This window comes from Rhinopithecus roxellana, chromosome 3, assembly GCF_007565055.1.
Source record: "Rhinopithecus roxellana isolate Shanxi Qingling chromosome 3, ASM756505v1, whole genome shotgun sequence".
Lineage (NCBI taxonomy): Eukaryota > Metazoa > Chordata > Mammalia > Primates > Cercopithecidae > Rhinopithecus > Rhinopithecus roxellana.
Genome location: NC_044551.1, coordinates 8,948,842 through 8,969,666, shown reverse-complemented (window position 1 = coordinate 8,969,666; position 20,825 = coordinate 8,948,842). Strand labels below are relative to the sequence as shown.

The 20,825-nt window shown below is 41.6% G+C and overlaps 1 protein-coding gene across 1 annotated transcript in view; it reads right to left on the bottom strand.

Annotated features, from left to right (window-relative positions):
• Positions 1-460: 460 nt before the first annotated feature.
• The window catches only part of ANKRD55 (ankyrin repeat domain 55), a 129,678-nt gene continuing 109,313 nt past the window's right edge, over positions 461-20,825 (bottom strand). Inside the window, exons 9-12 of the mRNA XM_010386462.2 lie at positions 17,486-17,653; positions 12,128-12,792; positions 3,012-3,104; positions 461-759 (exon numbers count right to left, since the gene is read on the bottom strand). Of these exons, the coding sequence (XP_010384764.1) occupies positions 638-759; positions 3,012-3,104; positions 12,128-12,792; positions 17,486-17,653 (1,048 nt within the window). The 3' untranslated portion in view covers positions 461-637. The remainder of the gene's footprint in view (positions 760-3,011; positions 3,105-12,127; positions 12,793-17,485; positions 17,654-20,825) is intronic.

Genomic DNA, 20,825 nt, shown 5'->3' with positions numbered 1-20,825 from the left:
TATATGGAAATAATTAAATAACAAAGAAGAGAGATAAACAATGTCAAGTGACTTGGGCAGTAGCCAGGAACTGAGAATGTTAAAAAATATTTTGCAGAAGATTGTACATTTAAAAGCTGTAAACTGTGACTGATCATAGGAATTTATTTTTAAATAGGTTTCATTAGTTCAAGTTAGAATGACAATAAATGTGAAGAACATGTCTGGGATGCGGTTTTTTGTTGTTGTTGTTTGTTTTTTGTTTTTGCTTTTATTCAGTAAAGCATACATTTTTTTTTCCCAAAGCATAAAATCACTCAGCAAAAAACCAACCAAAGAACAATAACAAAAAAACAGTGCACATGCCACAAAGCAAACCAAACATAGCTCAGTTTGCCTACAGATAACATATTTTGTCTTTTAATTTTGGCATGTCGAAGTCACAGAAACTCACAGACTTAATATGCACACCCAAAGATTCTAAGTGCTTATTTAGGAAGTATCTTTATTTGGAATAAAGAATTTTGAGTTATAAAACTGATGGCTTATAGAATGCAGTTTACTAAATTGGTCTTCGTTCTTACAAACTAGAGTAATCTTGTTCTTTGAGAGTTGAGAATATATATTCATCTACATTTCTGCATCGAGTGGCCCACAGTTAATTTTCATCACTGGTGGCGTGGGCAGAATGATCACTCTCTTCTGCTGCTGTGCTGTGTCTTCGTTGACTTGGAATAGCAGGAAGCACTCGGTTTGTCCGCAGAGGTTCTCCAGATAGAACTGGGGAGAAAGAATAGAATGAGAGACTTTCAAGATTTGCTTCTCTCACAGGAAGGCGGCAGGAGAATTGTGTTGTGTTTTAGGAGTGGAGGCATTTCTAAGAAGGGTGTCTTGGTGAGAGCTAGACTGCAGAGAGAAGCTGTGTATGCATTTCTTGTATATATATCTGTTCAGACTTGCCACATGAAGTCTGGGATTTCAAATACGTCCACACAGAAGACTGTACCAAGTTTGATCAAACATGATTGGGCTGTGCATGCCTGGCAGAGCTTTTCCTTGGGGTGGAGTAGCTGTTGATGCTCAACAACTGCTCACAAGGCTCTAAAGAAGGCCCAAGACATTTATACTGTGCTTTTATGCAAACCTCAAAAGGCTCTCAGGCTTCTTTTAGGAAAAGCACTGTGGGCTCTTTCATTTCTTTTTTGTAGAGCTAAGTTGATCAAAGATCTTTATCTTTCCTTCTCTCCTGAAACTTAACTGTGAAAAGCAAAGCTCTTGGGCCCTGCCAAAAAAAAACTCTCTTTGGCTTCTCCAAGCTCCATCAGCATTCAAGACTGAGTGGCTCCTTCCTTAACTAGACGTTTTTGTGGCTACAGTTCTGCTTAAAGACAGATTCCGGCTTGAATTTGATTCAATGATAGAATTGACACCATCCAAAATGTTCACTTTACACACATCTGTAAAGGGCAGAGGAACTGATCTGTCAAGGAAGAGGTCTTGGTTTCCGCTACTAACTCTCTGTGTGACCTTGGACATACCCCTCTACCTCTTAGTTTCCTTATCTGCTAAAAGACAGAGTTGTACTAAGACCCTATAGTTCATCATTTTAACCTAAAGAGTTCTAGAGCTCTTGGTTTGTCTCCTTCAAATCCTAGCCTGGGGAGAAAGACATACTGGATATATACTCTGTGCAAACAGTGTGCCAAATGTTTTACATATGTTGTCTCATTTAGTACTCCCGTAAATCTTACTAGGATGGCACTATCGTTATGGACAATGAGGAAACTAAAGTACAGAAAGGTTGAGAAACTTATCTGAAATAGGACAGCTCCTAAATCATCTAACCTGCACTTAGAAGGATGTGGAGGGGTTGTGTGTGTGGGGGGTGTGTGTGTGTGTGTGTGTGTGTGTGTGTGTGTGTGTTAAATGCAGTGGGGTGCAATTGGAAGAAAAAAAGAAAATAAATTAGAATCCAGTAAGTATTGCTTATTTCATGAGGCAGTAGACTCAGTTCCTGTAGTTTTGTTTCTGGCTCTACAACGGGAATAATAATAAAACTTGCTTTATTATTATTATGCTTCAGAGTATAGATATGAGAATATTCAAACTCAGAATCTCTAGGTGGGGGACCCAGGAATCTACTTCACAACAAACACCCGAGGTAATACTTAGGTATACTCAAGTTTGAAGATCACTGGCCCAATGGAGTATATTAACATTTTATATTAGGAGAGTTTTTTTTATATAAAATATTATAAAATAAATCAATAATACCAAGAGTAATCCTTATGAACTGAATTTTTTTTTCTGCTTAGGAATGCATGGACTGTAAATACAGAGGTGATGTACATTTCTATCTGTCCAGTATAGTAAGGAAACCGACATCAAGAGGCCAGTCTTAAAAGGGAATTTTTAAAGCACCTTCCTAAAGACATTAAATAATACATGTAAAAATAAACTGTTTATTGCTTCAATAGTTCAAACACAAAAATTCCTAAAGGGAGGAAGTATTCTTTTTTTAAAAAAATAAGCATCTAAAAAAAGCTTTAAAGATGGTCTCTGTTTTCCTGTAATTTATAAGTGTTGGCACCTGATGTTCCCTTGAAAAATGAAAGTATGAAAGTAGGGCTGGGCGTGGTGGCTCATGCCTGTAATCCCAGCATTTTGGGAGGCCGAGGTGGGTGGATCACTTGAGGTCAGGAGTTGGAAACCAGCCTGGCCAACATGGCGAAACCCCATCTCTACTAAAAAAAATACAAAAATTAGCCAGGCACGGTGGCAGGCACCTGTAATCCCAGTTACTTGGGTGGCTGAGGCAGGGGAATCGCTTGAACCTGGGAGGCGGAGGTTGCAGTGAGCTGAGATCCTGCCATTGCACTCTAGCCTGGGTGACAGGGCAAGACTCCGTCTCAAAAAAAAAAAAAAAAAAAAAAAAAAGAAAAGAAAAATGAAAGTAAACTGAAATAACATTTACTTGTGTCTAGACGCGTTAACACTTGCAAAGGAAGCTGTGGAAGATTCATAATACTTACATTTTTGATCTGGTAGGGGAGCTAGGTTGTTCCGAGTGAAAGGAAGATCCCTGATTTTGTGTCTGTTGGGGGAAAGATGCTGAAAATTTTGTCCTGAAGATAAAACATATTTGCGTCAATCACTTGAGACTCAACCAAGTGCAAATTACAGAATGCAATGGATAAGAGAATCATCAAAGTTGTTACAGATCACTAAATTTAAGGTGGTAACAGTAACAATGAAAACAATGATAGCTATACTTTATTGCATTTCTGTTATATACCAGTCACTGTTTAAATGATAGAAAAAGTACTAGAAATCATTTCTTGAGTGTACTAGTTTAAGCAAAATTTTATAAAGAGGCACAGTGGGTTACTTACCCCATAAAAGTTAAAGTTGAAAAAAAATGAAAATAATATAGATATGGCATATCTTATCATATATTCATCAAATCTTTGATGAAATGAGTGGGTGATGAGTAGAGTATTTTCTTCTAGAAGAGAGTTTCTCAATCCTGATTGCACATAGGAATTATCTAAGAAGTTACAAAACATACTGCTGTCCTGGCCACATCCCAGGTTATTACATTGGAATCTCTGGAGATGGGGCATGGTGTCAGATGTTTATCAGCTCCCAGCTGATTCAAGTGCAACCAGTATGGAGAATCATTGACCTGGAAGACAGAATGGGGTGGATGCACTCAGGAAACCTATTCTCTAACTTGGACAGAAAGCAATGGTGTATGCGTGGACCATGTGAGCCAGCTCTCAAGAGCTGATGGTTACGCTTTCAGAAATTTTGTGAACTGTTTGACATCACACTAGTGTCTTGAAATCAGCCATGGTGGGTGTATTTACACTGTGAAAAATCAACAAGCACAGATTTTTCTCCTGGAAAGCCAGCTGGTAAATATTGATCAATGTACTACTGACTTTAAGATATGGATGTTCAATACCTGAAAATAGAAGCGGACACACAAATGTGATTTAAATCCATTTTAAAATTGACTGGATGGTGTCATGAATAGGAGCTTGGTTGGGCCCTTGGGTCAAACAGAATTAGGCTTGATTCCCTGCTTCCCCACTTTTTAGTTGTATGACCTTGGGCAAATGATATAACCTCTGAACACCTCAATATTTTTGTATACAAAATGATGAAAATAATTCTATGTCTTTTCCACTTGTCATGAGGATTACATTGGAGAACAAGAGTGAAGCATTTAGCTTATAGGGTAAAGTACTCAATAGACCTTAACAAAAAAAGATTATTTGATCTTTTGCCTATCAGTCTAGTAAGAAAGAACCAGAGTTGCTATGACAATGCTCCTAGAGTTTAAGGGTCTTCTGTTGGAGCAAAATAGCATAAGAAAAAAAGAAAAAACAAGAGGATTAGCCAAGATCCACCTTCCATCTGTTTAGGTGAATCTTATGGTGGATGGTCTGTGCAGAAATGGCCACCTCAGCAATGTTAGTTGATGGAGATTAAATCTCCAGTCTCCCTGGTGGATATTTTGCCATTATATTTTATCCTATTGAACACTGAACGTCAAATAACTTCAGGAGCTATTATTTACAGAGAAAATAATCCATGTGTAGAATTATCATTAAAATTTATATTAGCAAACAGCTTATTTATCCATGAACACTTGAGCAGATATTTGTAAAACCAACAATGAGATAATGACAATTAAGAGTTATGTTTATGGAGCACTTACTTTTGTCAGGAATAGGGATAAATGCTGTAGGCATAATCTTATATAATTCTGACAATCACTTTTTCTTGTGAGATAGATTCTATTATCATCCTCATTTTACAAATGAGGACCTTGTGACTTCGAGGAGTTCTAAAAGTGCTCAAGTCATATGCTAGAAAGGGACAGAGCCTAGACTTCAACCCTATAGGGCTGTCCCTGTAACTTCTGTTATTCTGCCTCCTCTAAGCAGATGGGAGAAGTGGGCAGAGAAGGGTTGCAGCAGTGACTTGGACATGAAGGGGAGTTAAATTTTATTCCATGTTGGCATTTTGCTCAGTTTTCAGGGACAGGGTGGAGCCGTGCTTAGCCCAAAGCTGTTTGGTGCTGCAGGCAACTGAAGGGAGTGTTCAGCTTTGGGGACAGGGTCAAGGACCACTGTCCTAGGAAAAAAGGATAGGAAATGTTTTCACAGTTACATGATGGAACCAGAGGTGACTGCAGCATTAATAATAATAATAATGATAATAATAATAAATAGATAATTCAGCAATCATCCATTGAGCACTCATTATATTCCAGACCCTAGAGTACAAAGAGGAGAAGGCAAGGTGTTCAGGAAGGGATTGCAATTAATGTGGGAGGAGACACAGGTAAACATGTGGCTTTGAAGCGCCATGAGTAGTGCTGTGATAGAGTTTGTGAGGGCATTGCAGAGGAAGGAATGGTCCAGAGAAGCTGACGTTTTCTTGGATCCCACAGACCTTGTTCCAATATCTCCTCTGACACTTCCTGGCTAGCTCTGTGACCTTAGGCAGATGAGCTAACCGCTCTGTCTCAATTGCTTCAGTTATAAACAGGATAAATTCTCTCCTGCAATGTTGTGGAAAGCGAAGTGTGTAGGTGTGTAGGTGTTTTTGGAGACAGTGTCTTGCTGTGTTGCTCAGGATGGAGTGCAGCGGTGCCATCCTGGCTCACGGCAACCTCTGCCTCCCAGGGTTCCAGCAATTCTCCTGCCTCAGCTTCCTGAGTAGCTGGGACTATAGGCGTGCACCACCATACCAGGCTAATTTTTGTATTTTTAGTAGAGACGGGATTTCACCATGTTGGCCAGGCTGATCTTGAACTCCTGACCTTAGGTGATCCACCCGTCTCAGCCTCCCAAAGTGTTGGGATTACAGGCGTGAGCCACTGTGCCCGGCAAGGTGGAGCTATTCTTATTAGGAGTCCTATGAAAGAACCATATTTCCTAAAGAGATCAGGGTGAACTTCACATATTATAGAAGGTGAGTTTTGAGCCGGTTCTTAAAAGATTATAGGAATCAGTCAAGCACACAGTGGAGAGAACCCAAAATAATAACAAGGGCCAAGATGTCATAGAATGAAAAGGTATGAAATTGTCAAGAAACTGAGACATATTCAAGGAACTGCTGAAGAGGTAGGGGTGGGGATTTGAGATGGAAGGTGCAGAAGCTGAGAATGACCATGTTGTGAGGGCTTTGTTTGCCCCGTTTAGAACCCTGGCCTTTGTCCTGAAAAGATGCAAAACCTTTGATGGGTTTAGACAGAGGGGTCACAGGATCAGACCTAACCAGCCAGAAGAGTGCATTGTTGCTGAGATAGTCTAGAAAATTCTAGAGAAGGAAGCTCTCTTTTGCAGGAGAAAGGAGGCACACACTCTTTTACTTTTCTTGTGATGGTTTATAAATAACCAGGCTGGCAGACAACACCGCAGAGCTTTCTGTTCCATTTTCTCTGAAAGCTGCCTGCAATGAATTAAGTTGATGTGCTCCAAATTCCAACTCTCTAGGATAAGTGCTTCATTACCCATCTTGCTGCATCCAACCCCTGACAGGTCTCAATAAATGTTAAGCAATAATCATTACAGCTAAATGTTCAGGGCTGCTGATGTAAGCATTGGATAGTGGCTGCCCGGAATTTTAACAGCAGCACTGCTAACCCATATTATTTCTACCAAACCCAGGGCAGGAAAGGAGGAAATCCAAAGATAAAGGGACTATCCAAGATCAAATCAGTGCTGCAGTGGGATGATTTATCCAACTGCTTTATCACATTAAACTTTCACATAAAATATTGAGAGCTCAACGTAGAAATCTAAGTTTCAACCCTCCTAGACTAACAACAACGACAACACGCACTTCAGTGTAGTGCAGAAGCCTCAGTGATCTCAAAACAATTATTGTTGAAAATGTTCACAGAAATAAAATCTGTAAGGCTAGGAAAGGTTTTTTTTTTTTTCTTTTTCTTTTTCTTTTTTTTTTTTTTGAGACAGAGTCTCGCTTTGTCACCCAGGCTGGAGTGCAGTGGTGCAATGTCGGCTCACTGCAACCTCTGCCTCCTGAATTCAAGCGATTCTCCCGCCTCAGCCTCCAGAGTAACTGGGACTACAGGCGCTCGCCACCACGCCCGGCTAAATTTTGTATTTTTGTATTTTTAGTAGAGATGGGGTTTCACTACGTTGGCCAGGCTGGTCTCGAACTCCTGACCTCAGGTGATCTGCCCACCTTGGCCTCCCAAAGTGCTGGGATTACAGGTATGAGCCACTATGCTCAGCCGCAATTTATAATCCCAGCATTTTGGGAGGCCAAGATGGGTGAATTGCTTGAGGCCAGGGGCTCTAGACTAGTCTGGGTAACAAAGTGAGACCCTTGTCTCTACAAAAAAATGATGACAAAAAAATTAACCAGAGGAGGAGGTGTGTCTGTAGTTCCAGCTACATGGGAGGTTGAGATAGGAGGATTGCTTAAGCCCATGAGTTTGAGGCTGAAGTGAGCTATGATCAAGCCACTGTACTCCAGCCTGGGTGACAGATCCTATCTCTCTCTAAAAAAAAAAAAAACTCTCCCTCTCTTTTGATAAATTACTATGATAAACACTCAGCAATTATTTAATGTATGATCAAATGACTAAGCTCCTTTCCATTTTTAAAACCCTATGACTGTATCTAAACATGACAAGAAAGTTCATTAAAATCAGTTGCAAAAGCATTTTAGTAAATTTACACCCCTTAAAACTGATTTATAGGCTGAAGACACTTGGGAAATTTATCTTATCATGACTCAGTTGCCTAGAATGGCTCCTAGTTATAATCAGCACTCAGAAAAATTGATTGAAAAAAAGTATTTGATATAGGTCGATTCCATTGGAGAATTTCACCTTTCCCTTTCTGTTATTCTGCTGCCCCAGGATTTTTCTAGTTATTTCATTGTGTAAGTGAGCAAATCCCCAAACTACGTTTATTGAATTTCCTTTTATTTCAAATAAGATGGAAATTTTTGGGTGGCACATGTGTCAGAATGTACTAATTCTCTATCCAATATCTACTCCCTCACTTAGAAACAGAAATCCAATTTTGGAGGGATAGCAACATGGCCAGCTAAAAGATTCCTTGTTGATAGTTGTGAACATATGACCAAAGTTTAGGCCAATGAGACGCAAGCGGAAGTGTGGGACTTAAGCCAGATGAGTTCTTAATGGGAGCTGATTCACATGGGGACATGCATTTCTCCCCCTTCTACTTCCTTCCTCCTGCTCCATCAGCCCCTCGAGGACAGAAGCCATTATGTTGGGGGACGGGGCACATAAATGGAAAGAGCCTATGTTGCTTGTGATTGTGGAGCCACCAAATGTCTGGGAACTGCCTACTTCAGACTTCTTTCATGTGATAGCAACAAACTATTTTTTATTTTTTATTTTTTATTTTTTTTGAGATAGGGCCTCACTCTGTCACCCAGTCTGGGGTACAGTGGTGTGATCTTGGCTCACTGCAACCTCTGCCTCCCAGGCTCAAGTGATCCTCCTGTCTCAGCCCCCCAAGTGGCTGCAACCACAGGCATGCACCCCTACTCCTGGCTAATTTAATTGTAGAAACGAAGCTTCACCATGTTGCCCAGGCTGGTCTTGAACTCCTGAGCTCAAGCAATCCACCTGCCTCAGCCTCTCAAAGTGCTGGGATTGCAAGTGTGAGCCACTGCCCCTGGCTGTGATAGCAATAAACTTCTATATTGTTCAAGCCCCTGTGACTTTGGATTTCTTTTACAGGAAGCTGAACCCCATCCTGACTGATATAAAAGAGACAGGCCAAGGCTGTCTTTGGAACGGAAAAAGAACAAGACTTTCAGATTTTCACATGATTTTCATAACAGACGGTATTCGTTTGGCTGGGACAGGCCTAACTCTGGAAAACAGGATGGGTTGAGGCTCTGAAGTGTCAAAAGGTGGCAGACCACTGTGTTCCCTTCCTGATCCTTCTGCAGAAAAAAATGCAAACACTACCCATGCCACCAGCCAAGTGCTTCAGTGCTTTGTGGAGGAAGCAAAATCTTGAACGGAGTTTTTCTCGGACACCAGGAAACAGCCTTTATGTGCTTATCCGTATTTATCCTGTGTCTAAATATGTATAAAAATATGAGCGAGGGAGCCATATTCTATCTCAAAGGTTTCAGGCACTGGGCACATGTCAAAGGGTGAAGAGAGTCAAATTCAATTGCATATTAAACGCAAAGGAATTTTGCTCATTCTAAAAAAATATATGGCCCTTTTCTACTTTTTAAAAAACACATTGCGGCCGGGCACTGTGGCTCACGCCTGTAATCTCAGCACTCTGGGAGGCTGAGGCAGGCAGATCACGAGGTCAGGAGTTTGAGACCAGTCTGGCCAACATAGTGAAACCCTGTCTCCACTAAAAATACAAAAATTTGCCGGGCGTGGTGGCGCACGCCTGTAATCCCAGCTACCCGAGAGGCTGAGGCAGGAGAATTGCTTGAACCCAGGAGGTGGATGTTGCAGTGAGCCAAGATCATGCCACTACACTCCAGCCTGGGTGACAGAGTGAGACTGTCTCAAAACAAAAACAAAAACAAAAACAAAACAAACAAAAACAAAACAAAACACACGCACACACCCAAAAAAACCCCACATTGTTGTCTTGGTCTTTCATTTTTCTACTCTTAGAGAAAAATGGCTTCCATAAATAAATTATTTTTTCTCCTAATCCTACTGTAAGAAAAACAAGAACTGAAAGAGACAGAGGCTGCGGGGAGCCGTGACTGTGCCACTGTACTCTAGCCTGGGTGACAGAGTGTGACCTTGTCTCAAATAAATAAATAAATACATAAATAAGTAATAAATTCTTCAGTGTGATACATTTGTTTAAAAAGTGGGATATGTACATATTTCATATCATAAGGCCTGTCTGACACTCCATGGAGAGACGGTGGAGCGGTGTGGACTGAACTGAACTGGGGACAGTGGTGTCTAAGTGGACAGTGGTTACTCAGATCCAGCCAATTATTGCCATGTGGGAATCTGGGTGTAGTGTTGCCAGATTTTCTAGTTTTTCGAGAGAAGCTAGAATTCTAGATTTTTATATAAAATTTCATAATTTAAAAATATTGACAATTAATTCACTTAAAAACAAGCCAAGGTACTGTGGCACCGAACAGGCTTTGGAAGCTGTTTTGCAGCCTCTGCTGCTTTTGAACAATGGTGCAAAGAATCACCTGTGGATTTTTTTTTTTTTTTTTTTTCTGTAGAGGTGGGGGTCTTGCTACATTGACCCCCTGCCTCAACCCTTCAAAGTTCTGAGATTACAAGTGTGAGTCACTGTACCCAGCCTATGGATCATTTAAAAAAGAAAAATAAATTCTTTAGTGTGATAAATGTATTTATAAGGTGGGGAATAGATACATATACATTTGTATAAAAATACAAATTCTATGCCAGGCATGGTGGCTCATGCCTGTAATCCCAGCACTTTGGGAGACTAAGGCGGGCAGATCACAAGTTCAGGAGATCGAGACCATCTGGCTAATACAGTGAAACCCCATCTCTACTAAAAATACAGAAAATTAGCTGTCTGTAGTGGCATGTTCCTGTAGTCCCAGATACTTGGGAGGCTGAGCAGGAGAATTGCTTGAACCTGGGAAGTGGAGGTTGTAGTGAGCTGAGAGCGCACCACTGTGGAGGTTGCAGTGAGCTGAGATCCCGCCACTGCACTCCAGCCTGGGTGAGAGTGAGTCTCAAAAAAAAAAAAACGTGTATATACACACACACACACACATACATATACATACACACACACATATACACACACACACACACACATAAATTCTTAGGCTTGGCGTGGTGGCTCATGCCTGTAATCTCAGCACTTTGGGAGACCGAGAAGGGAGGATTGCGTGAGGCCATGAGTTCACCAACAGCCTGGGAAACATAGTGAAACTCCATCTCTACAAAAAAAAAAAAAAAAAAAAATAGCCAGATGTAAGGGTGGTACCTATAGTCCTAGCTACTCAGGAAGCTGAGGCAGGGGGATTACTTGAACCCAGGAGACACAGGCTGCAGGGAACCGTGATTGTGCCACTGTACTCTAGCCTGGGTGACAGAATGTGACCTTGTCTCAAATAAATAAATAAATAAATATTTAAGTAATAAATTCTTTGGTGTGATATTTTTGTTTAAAAAGTGGGATATGTGCATATTTCATATCTAAAAATGGAGATATATGTGTGTAAAATATCTCTGGAAGGATAAAAAAAATCATTTTTTTTTGACGTTTAGCTTTGCATGAGGGACGCTGGATAGCTGGGGAAGACACAAGAGGGAGAATTGCTTTGCAACCCTTTGGTATGTGTTCAGACCTAACCCATAAATGTGCAAATGTGTTACCGTTCTACATGTGTCCACACGAGGCATGGCCATTTTCCCTGTTCCCTCACCAAAATTTTGATTCAGTAAGTCTGGGGTGGAGATTGAATGCCTGATTTATAAACAGTCACACAAACAAACTCCTCATAGGTGATTTGCCACACACGAGTTAAGAACCCTTGCTAGTGGAAATAGTAATATTCTTGCTCCAATCTGGTACATACCACACATATTTGCTGGGAAGATGAGAAGGCACATATTTGTACTTGATGATTACTTGAAGAGGGGAGAAGCAGAACATTTTCTTTTCTTTCTTTCTTTCTTTTTTCTGAGACAAGAGTCTTGCACTGTTGCCCAGGCTGGAGTGCAATGGCATGATCTCAGCTCACTGCAAACTCCGCCTCCCGGGTTCATGCCATTCTCCTGCCTCAGCCTGCCGAGTAGCTGGGACTACAGGCACCTACCACCACGCCTGGCTAATTTTTTGTATTTTTAGTAGAGATGGGGTTTCACCGTGTTAGCCAGGATCGTGATCCGCCCGCCTTGGCCTCCCAAAGTGCTGGGATTGAGCACCGTGCCCGGCCAGAGAAGCAGAATGTTTTCACAGCCCAGAAATCTCAAATCCAGTGCACTTTGGGAGAAAAGGTGGCTCTAATTACTCATTTTATTTTCACCCTGCCTTCTAGACCATTTTCACTCCACTTCCTAGCCTAGAACTATAGGGGACATTTCCAGTATAGAGCCTGCTGAGAATGAAGACAAAATCAAGGACATTACCTGATGATGGATTATGTAGATGACGAAGATGTGGTGGCACAGAGACCTCCTGGTGACCAGGCCGGACACTGAGCAATCTGTCCAGCAGCTTATCAGAAGAAGACACAGTCCAAACTGTGTAGGAAAATATCTGATTAGAATCACTCCTCCAGGGGTTATCTAGTAACATCTGGCAGCCAGTTTTGTTATTTAATAAATCCTGCTCACTTCGACTTTTCTGAGATCGCTGGGCCATATAATGAGGACCAGAGCTCAGGCCTGCATGGGAAGTCGCCCCATGAGAGGCTGTTAGGAAGTTACTGCCCAGGGTGATGGGTGGGAGACTCTGCGTTCTGATTGGTGGAAGCCCCTTATGGGCCAGTGGTTTCTTTCCTGGTAAGGGATATTTTGAATTGTCTGAGATTTTCTTCTTAAATTCAACCATAGCCACCTGATCACCAGGCTGTTCTTGGAAGTTGGTACCCATGATGCTATCAAAGGTGGTGATGATGTCATTGACTTCCGAGGTGTCTTTCTCTCTGTATCGGTCCCTGCTGGGATCCTTCTGATGGGCTCCCTGCTCTTCTTTCTTGTTTTTGCAGAATATTTGGTTGAGCATGTTGAACCGTCCCTCCTTCTTCTGGGGCCGACTGCTCTGGGAGGGAGGGGGTCGAGTAGGCTCTGTTCTATGTGAATATAAAAGAGCAGGGATGATATGTGAGAATAGGAAGTAGAGACATCACTAAGTGAAATACCGACCCCCTAGTCCACACGCTTCATCAGGTTTTCTGAGATCCTTCCTAGATACCCCCAAAGCCTTCTCAAGTTAAAGTGGTGTGAGGAACTCACAGCACCCCTGGCAATGCTGCCCAGAAGAGGCTCTTTGCCACGGGCAGTCTTTGCCCAAGGAGGACGTTTCTTATATTTTTCTTGCTCCTTCAGGGGATATCCTTTCAAAATTCACACCTGGATCATCTGTTTTCAACAAGGGGTTAACTAAGCTGAAAACTTGCTGAAAGTGTTGTTCTCACATCTCAAGGACAGTCAGTAGGAGCGCAAGTTGAAGTCAGAGATGAAGCCTAAGGGTTTGAGTTCAGGCTTCAACGAGCAGAAGGATGGAGGAGGTTGCTGAGGTGGGGGGAGTGTGGTTTTAGGCTTTCTGTGAAAGAGATCCTAGAAAACCTGGACCTAGTGCTGACCAACTGACATTATACCCCTCAGGCACCCCCTCCCCATTTTAAACTAAAACTTTCCTGTTGAAAAGTACTTTTTAAAAAAGTATGCTAAAGAACAGGCGTGGTGGCTCATGCCTACAATTCCAGAACTTTGGGAGGCCGAGGTTGGAGGATCACTTGAGGTCAGGAGTTTGAGACCAGCCTGGGCAACATGGCAGGATCTCGTCTCTATAAAAAAGAAAAAAGAAAGAAAACCAAGGAAAGAAGTTTTAGTTTGGGCTCCAGCGAGAGAAGAGGAGGAATGCATGACCAAGGTTGGGCGTGGCTGCAGAAGAAAGTGAGCAATGCCCAATGCACGGCAAATTATAAAGGAAAAAGGCCAGCAGTTGTCGAAAGGTTCCCTGAGGTGCTATTCTGTTTGTGTTCCTTGGAAAATTCTGTGTGATTCTCTTTTGAGGCTCCAATTGACTTAATGCTTTCTGCGGTATGAATTAACGATGAAACCTGACCCGTGCGTGTGCCCCTAAGAGTCAGATTGCAACATTACTTTCTGGAGTGAGATATCGCAATCTGCAATTTGAAAAACATCACCACTTATTTTGGATGCATGTAACGAATGTTTTCTCTAAAGGTCACACAGTGCATCCTTTGAATCTTTATTCCCATGATGTAGTCTTATCTTTATTCTTTCACCTTCCAATGGGCTTTTTGAAATATTTAATTCTAGACTTCTAATACTCCAGAGAGATCCCCAGGGCACCTCTGACATTCAAGTTCCCCTACAAAGAATATGTCCCTGTGTGAACTGATGCTATTGCAGCATCTTGTGTAAGCCATCTCCTCCCCCTGTTACGGCTTGTGCTTTAGGTCTCTGGGTCTCAAAATGGGGTCCACTGAACCCTTAAAGAGGGATCCCTGACTTTTTCAGGGGTTTCACAGCATTAAACTCTATTCATAATAACACCACCATTGTTTGAGTCATGGGCTGAACTGGACACTTTTTTCACGGAATACCATTTTTATGCCTTACAGACAAACTATGGTTATGTAGAGCTAAGTATTTGCAGAAATTTCTGCAAAATAAATAAAGTGAAATATGCAGAAACAGAGAGTAAAACAGTGGTTATCAGAAGTGAGGGTGAGGTGGGGGAATGGGAGGTGTAGGTCAAAGGGTACAAAGTTGCAGTTAAGTGTTTCTCATGCCTCAGCCTCTGGAGTGTCGGGATTACAGGTGCACGCCACCAAGCCCAGCTAATTTTGGTATTTTTAATAGAGGTGGGGTTTTGCCATCTTGGCTAGGCTAGTCTTGAACTCCTGGGCTCAAGTGATCCACCCGCCTTGGCTTTCCAAAGTGTGGAGATTACAAGCATGAGTCACTGTGCCTGGCCCATCTCACTAGGTATATTCATATCAAAACATGTATACCATATATATATATATATATATTTATATATATATAAATAAAATAAAAATATATTAAAATGAATAAAGTGGGCCAGGCGTGGTGGCTAGCCTGACCAACATGGAGAAAACCTGTCTCTACTAAAAATACAAAATTAGCCAGGCGTAGTGGCATATGCCTGTAATCCCAGCTACTATGGAGGCTGAGACAGGAGAATTGCTTGAACCCGGGAGGCAGAGGTTTCGGTGAGCCGAGATTGTGTCATTGTACTCCAGCCTGGGCAACAAGAGTGAAACTCCATCTCAAAGTAAATAAAATGAATACAGTGAATATTTCATTTCAAGATAAATCATTGACAGTTATCGTAGCCAATGACGAAAGTCTAGCTTTCAAGTAAAAACTAGAATTTTGGAAAACTTATATTCACATTGTAAGCTTGACAGCATCTCAATCTATAAAGCTTTTCCAATGAGATTGGTGGTAACACTAACAAATGTGACTTTTTGATATTGTATAATGAAATGTGTCATTTGGAAGATCTTTATAATTAAGTGAACCAATATTTTCCAAATGACCAATGCAAAGTGTTAATAAAATCACGCATGTGTAGAGGGCCCATTTAAAGTATAAGGTATAGTAATGTATTCTAATGTGACAGAGTACAAAAAATTTATTGATATGGTGAGAATCCACATTGCAATTAACCTTTAAGAAACTACTACTTGTTAAGTTTTGATATCGTATCAAAGAAAAATACACACAATTGGCCGGGTGCGGTGGCTTACGCCTGTAATCCCAGCACTTTGGGATGTTGAGGCGGATCATGAGGTCAGGAGATCGAGACCATCCTGGCTAACACAGTGAAACGCCATCTCTACTAAAAATGCAAAAAAATTATCCGGGCATGGTGGCACGTGGGTGACAGAGCAAGACTCCTTCTTGGAAAAAAAAAAAAAAGAAAGAAAAAAAAAAGAAAAATACACACAATTGTCTGAAAAGCCTATTGAGATACACCTGCCTTTTCCAACTATGTATTTATATAAGGCCAGATTGTTTTTACATACATCAATCAAAATATGATACTGTGGCTGGGCATGATGACTCACACTTCTAATCCCAGCACTTCGGGAGGCTAAGGTGGGAAGACTGCTGAAGGCCAGGAGTTTGGGACCAGCCTGGGTAGCACAGTGAGGCCATCTCTACAAAAAAAAACAAAAACCAAAAAACAAGAAAACCCAGTTGGGCATGGTGGCACGTGCCAAAAGTCCCAGCTACTCAAGAGGTTGAGGTGAGGGGATCGTTTGAGCCCAAGAGTTCAACGTTGCAGTGAGCCATGATTACGCCTCTGCACACCAGCCTGGGTGACAAGTGAGACTCTGGCTCTAAAATATTAAAAAAAAATAAATAAATAAAAAAAGTAAATAAATAAGCAAACCCCAAACCCAAGAAACAAAACACATTGTATTGCAACAGAGTGAATGCAAAAAGCAGATGTGGAACCCACTTTATTCTTTTTTTTTTTTTTTTGAGACAGGGTCTTGCTCTGTCATCCAGGCTGGAGTGCAGTGGTGCTAGCTCAGCTTACTGCAACCTCCACCTTCCAGGCTCAAGCGATTCTCCTGCCTCAGCTTCCCCAGTAACTGGGGTTACAGGCACGCACCACCACGCCTGGCTAGTTTTTCTGTTTTTGGTAGAGATGGGTTTCACCACGTTGGCCAGGCTGGTCTAGCTGAACTTCTGACCTCAGGTGATCCACCCGCCTCGACCTCCCAAAGTGCTAGGATTACAGGTGTGAGCCATCATGTCCAGCCCCCAGCTGTATTCTATTAAGCTTGTATTAAGCTACCAAAGAGATTTGCCAAAAATGTAAAACAATGCTACTCTTCTCATGACAATATTTTTGTTTTGGGAAATAGAAATATTAAATAAAACATTTATGTTTAATTAAAAATATAGTATTTATGTTCACATGTAAATGTAATGTTTATTATTAATTTAAATGGATAAAAATGCATATTTTATTAAAAATTTTTCAGTTTTAATTAATTAATTTTTTTTTTGAGATGGAGTCTCACTCTGTCACCTAGGCTGGAGTGCAATGGAGTGATCTCGGCTCACTGAAACCTCCACCTCCCAGGTTCAAACTATTCTCCTGCCTCTGCCTCCCAGGTAGCTGGGATTACAGGTGCCCACTACCATGCCTGGCTAATTTTTCTATTTTTAGTACAGATGGGATTTCACCATGTTGGCCAGGCTGGTCTTGAACTCCTAACCTTAGGTGATCTGCCTGCTTCAGTCTCCCAGAGTGCTGGGATTACAGGCATGAGCCACCGTGCCTGGCCTCTCAGTTTTAATTTCTAATGTCATAAATATTGATAGGTTTGACTCTCATAAATAAAAGTTATTTGGGGGCCCTTCATAATTTTTGAGAGTGTAAAAGGGTCCTGAGAGCAAAAGTTTGAGACTCACCAAATTAGGCAAAAGGCGGATTTAGAGGATGTGCCAAAAAGGGAAGAGGAAAGAGAGAAAAGGAAAGAAGAGATTCAAGTTCAGTGAATATTAGGCTGATAGATTTGGGCTCACTACTATCATTTTGCTCCAAGAACACTTTATTCTGTGTTAGATAATGGCAAACATAAATTATATAATCATTTAATGTCTTTAATACTATGTAACATTAATTATATTATAAAAGTATAATAATATTATTATTGGTTTGCACCTTGGCAATTTAAAACATTTCATCCAAATTTATAAATATTTGAGAAGAATAGAAAAATAAGTGGCTCCTGGTGTACCCACCTGCTCTCTTGGGAGAGGAGTTTGACACACGCCGTGTGACCGCAGTACAGAGCATAGGCCAAGGGCGTGCTTTCATTGATGTCCCGCAGGTTGCTGTCCATTCCCAACTCCAGCAGTGACTGGACACATTCGACCTTCCCTGCAGCTGCAGCCCAGTGCAGAGGTGTCCTGGAGGGGCCACGTGGAAAAAGCACAAGTGTCTGAGCACGTTAATTGTTCAGGCTTCTTAGCCAGCAACAGCTCCTGCTCAAAGTCAGGTTGAGGTAGGGAAAATCTTGTTGCCATTTACAGTATAGAAATAGTGTTAAATGAGCCCAAAGGATGATGGTGGACAGGTGTAGGGGCCTCTCCTCTAGCTCTAAGTACCCCTGCCTTCTGCTCTCTCTGGCCTTTCTGACAATTTCCTAGAAGAGGAAGTAGTGGGTCAAAGGGTATGAAGAGTTTTGAGGTTCTTTATACATAGTACCAGACTGCCTTCCAGGAAGATTGAGTCAATTTGTTCTACCAGCTATGTTTCTCCTCCTTCTCTAATACTGAGTATTGTCACTTACTTTAAAAATCTTTGTCCATTTGGTAGGCAAAATAAGCTTCACTGTCGTTTTCCTTTCTATTTAATTTATAGTAAGGTTTGAACTTTTGAAATATAAGTTTATTTTCCATTTGAGTTTCTTCATTGAAATGACTAATGCCTTTTGTCATTTTTCTGTTACAGTATGTGTTTTTCTTACTAATTTGTATGTGCTCTTTGTATTAAAGACCATGATCTTCTATAGGTTATGTTTATGAAAACATTTTCTGTAATTTGTTACTTGACTTTTGATTTATTTTTATTTTATTTTTTGAGATGGAGTCTCACTCTGTCACCCAAGCTGGAGTGCAATGGTATGGTCTTAGCTCACTGCAGCTTCTGCCTCCCAGGTTCAAGTGATTCTCACACCTTAGCCTCCTGAGTAGCTGGGACTACAGGCATATGCTACCACACCTGGCTAATTTTTGTATTTTTAGTAGAGACGGGGTTTCACTATGTTGGCCAGGCTGGTTTTGAACTCCTGACCTCGTGATCCACCCGCCTCAGCCTCCCAAAGTGGTGGGATTATAGGTGTGAGCCACCATGCCTGGCCAACTTTCAATTTTTTTTTTTTTTTAGAAGGACTCTCGCTCTGTCGCCCGGGCTGGAGTGCAGTGGCCGGATCTCAGCTCACTGCAAGCTCTGCCTCCCGGGTTTACGCCATTCTCCTGCCTCAGCCTCCCGAGTAGCTGGGACTACAGGCGCCCGCCACCTCGCCCGGCTAGTTTTTTGTATTTTTTAGTAGAGACGGGGTTTCACAGTGTTAGCCAGGATGGTCTCGATCTCCTGACCTCGTGATCCGCCTGTCTCGGCCTCCCAAAGTGCTGGGATTACAGGCTTGAGCCACCGCACCCGGCCCCAACTTTCAATTTTTAAGTGATTTTTCTATAAATCTTTAAAAAATAATCACATTTAATTCCTTTTTCATTTTTTCTTTCTTTCATGATGTTATGTTTAAAAAATCCTTCGTGGCTGGGCACAGTGGCTCATGCCTGTAATTCTGGCACTTTGGGAGTTTGAGGCAGATGGATCATCTGAGGTCAGGAGTTCAAGAACAGCCTGGCCAACAAGGAGAAACACCATCTCCATTAAAAATACAAAAATTAGCCAGACATCATGGCACATTCCCGTAGTCCCAGCTACTCAGGAGGCCGAGGCGCGAGAATTGCTTAAACCCCGGAGGCAGAGGTTGCAGTGAGCTGAGATCACACCACAGCACTCCATCCTTGGCAACAGAGCAAGACTCTGTCTCAAAAAAATAAAAATAAAAATAAAAATAAAAATAAAAAGTCCTTCATTAGCCAAAAGGTGGATGAATATTCACCAGTATTTAAACCTTCATTAAATTGTATAACCAGTGTTTTCTTAAGAGAATAAAAAGAAAAGCCACAGACTGGGAGAAAATATTTGCAAATCACATAGTCAACAAAGTGTTACTAATACTAGTAATTAGTATATAAAACTTTCAGAACTGAACAATAAGAAAATAAACCAATTTTAAATATTAGCAAAAGATCAGAATAGACATTTTGTCAAAGAAGATATATGGATGGTAAATAAGCACATGAAGAGGTACTCAATAATATTCCAGTAGTACTGGAATACTACTCAGTAATGAAAAAGAACAGACTGCTGATATATGCAACAACATAGATGAGTGTCAAACACATTCTGCTAAGTGAAATAAATCAAATAAATCAGTCTCAAAGGATGAGCTACTATATATTTCCGTTTACATGACCTTCTGGAAAAGGCAAAACTATACAGACAGATAACTAATGAGTGGTTGCCAGGGCTTAGGGATGGGAAAGGGCTTGACTATACAGAAGGACATGAGTTGATGTTGGAGTTGATGGAATTGTTCTGAATTCTGTTTGTGGTGGTAACATGAATTCATGCACTTTATGTACACCATAAAAGTAAATTTTACTGAACATAAATAAAAAGAACACCAGTATTCTAGATTTATTTGGTTTAAAAATAAAAAACCATGGCTGGGCACTGTGGCTCACGCCTGAAATCCCAGCACTTTGGGAGGCAGAGGTGGGCAGATTGCTTGAGCTCAGGAGTTCGACACCAGCCTGGGCAACATGGCAAAACCCAGTCTCTACAAAAAAAATATAAAAATTAGTTGGATGTGATGAGTACGTGCCTGTTGTCCTCGCTTCTCGGGAGGGTGAGGTGGGAGGATTGATTGAGTCTAGAGAAGCTGAGGCTTCAGTGAGCCGAGATCCTGCCACCACACTCCAGCCTGGGCAATGGAGTGAGACCCTACCTCAAAAACCAAAAACTGAACAAACAAACAAAATCTGTGTGTGTGGCTATATGCGTATTTTGATATGTGCAGTGAGGTCAGAGCCAATCTGACTGTTTTCGTAATTACACAGCCAACTTTTCTCAACATCATTTCTTTTTCTTTTCTTTTCTTTCTTTCTTTTTTTTTGAGACGGAATCTCGCTCTGTCGCCCAGGCTGGAGTGCAGTGGTGCGATCTCGGCTCACTGCAAGCTCCGCCCCCTGGGTTCCCGCCATTCTCCTGCCTCAGCCCCCCGAGTAGCTGGGACTACAGGCGCCCGCTGCCACGCCCGGCTAATTTTTTTTTTTTTTTGTATTTTTAGTAGAGACAGGGTTTCACCATGTTGGCCAGGATGGTTTCGATCTCCGACCTCATGATCCGCCCTCCTCAGCCTCCCAAAGTGCTGAAATTACAGGCGTGAGCCACCGTGCCCAGCCCTTTTAACACCACTTCTGCTGCTTCTCCGAGAAAACACCA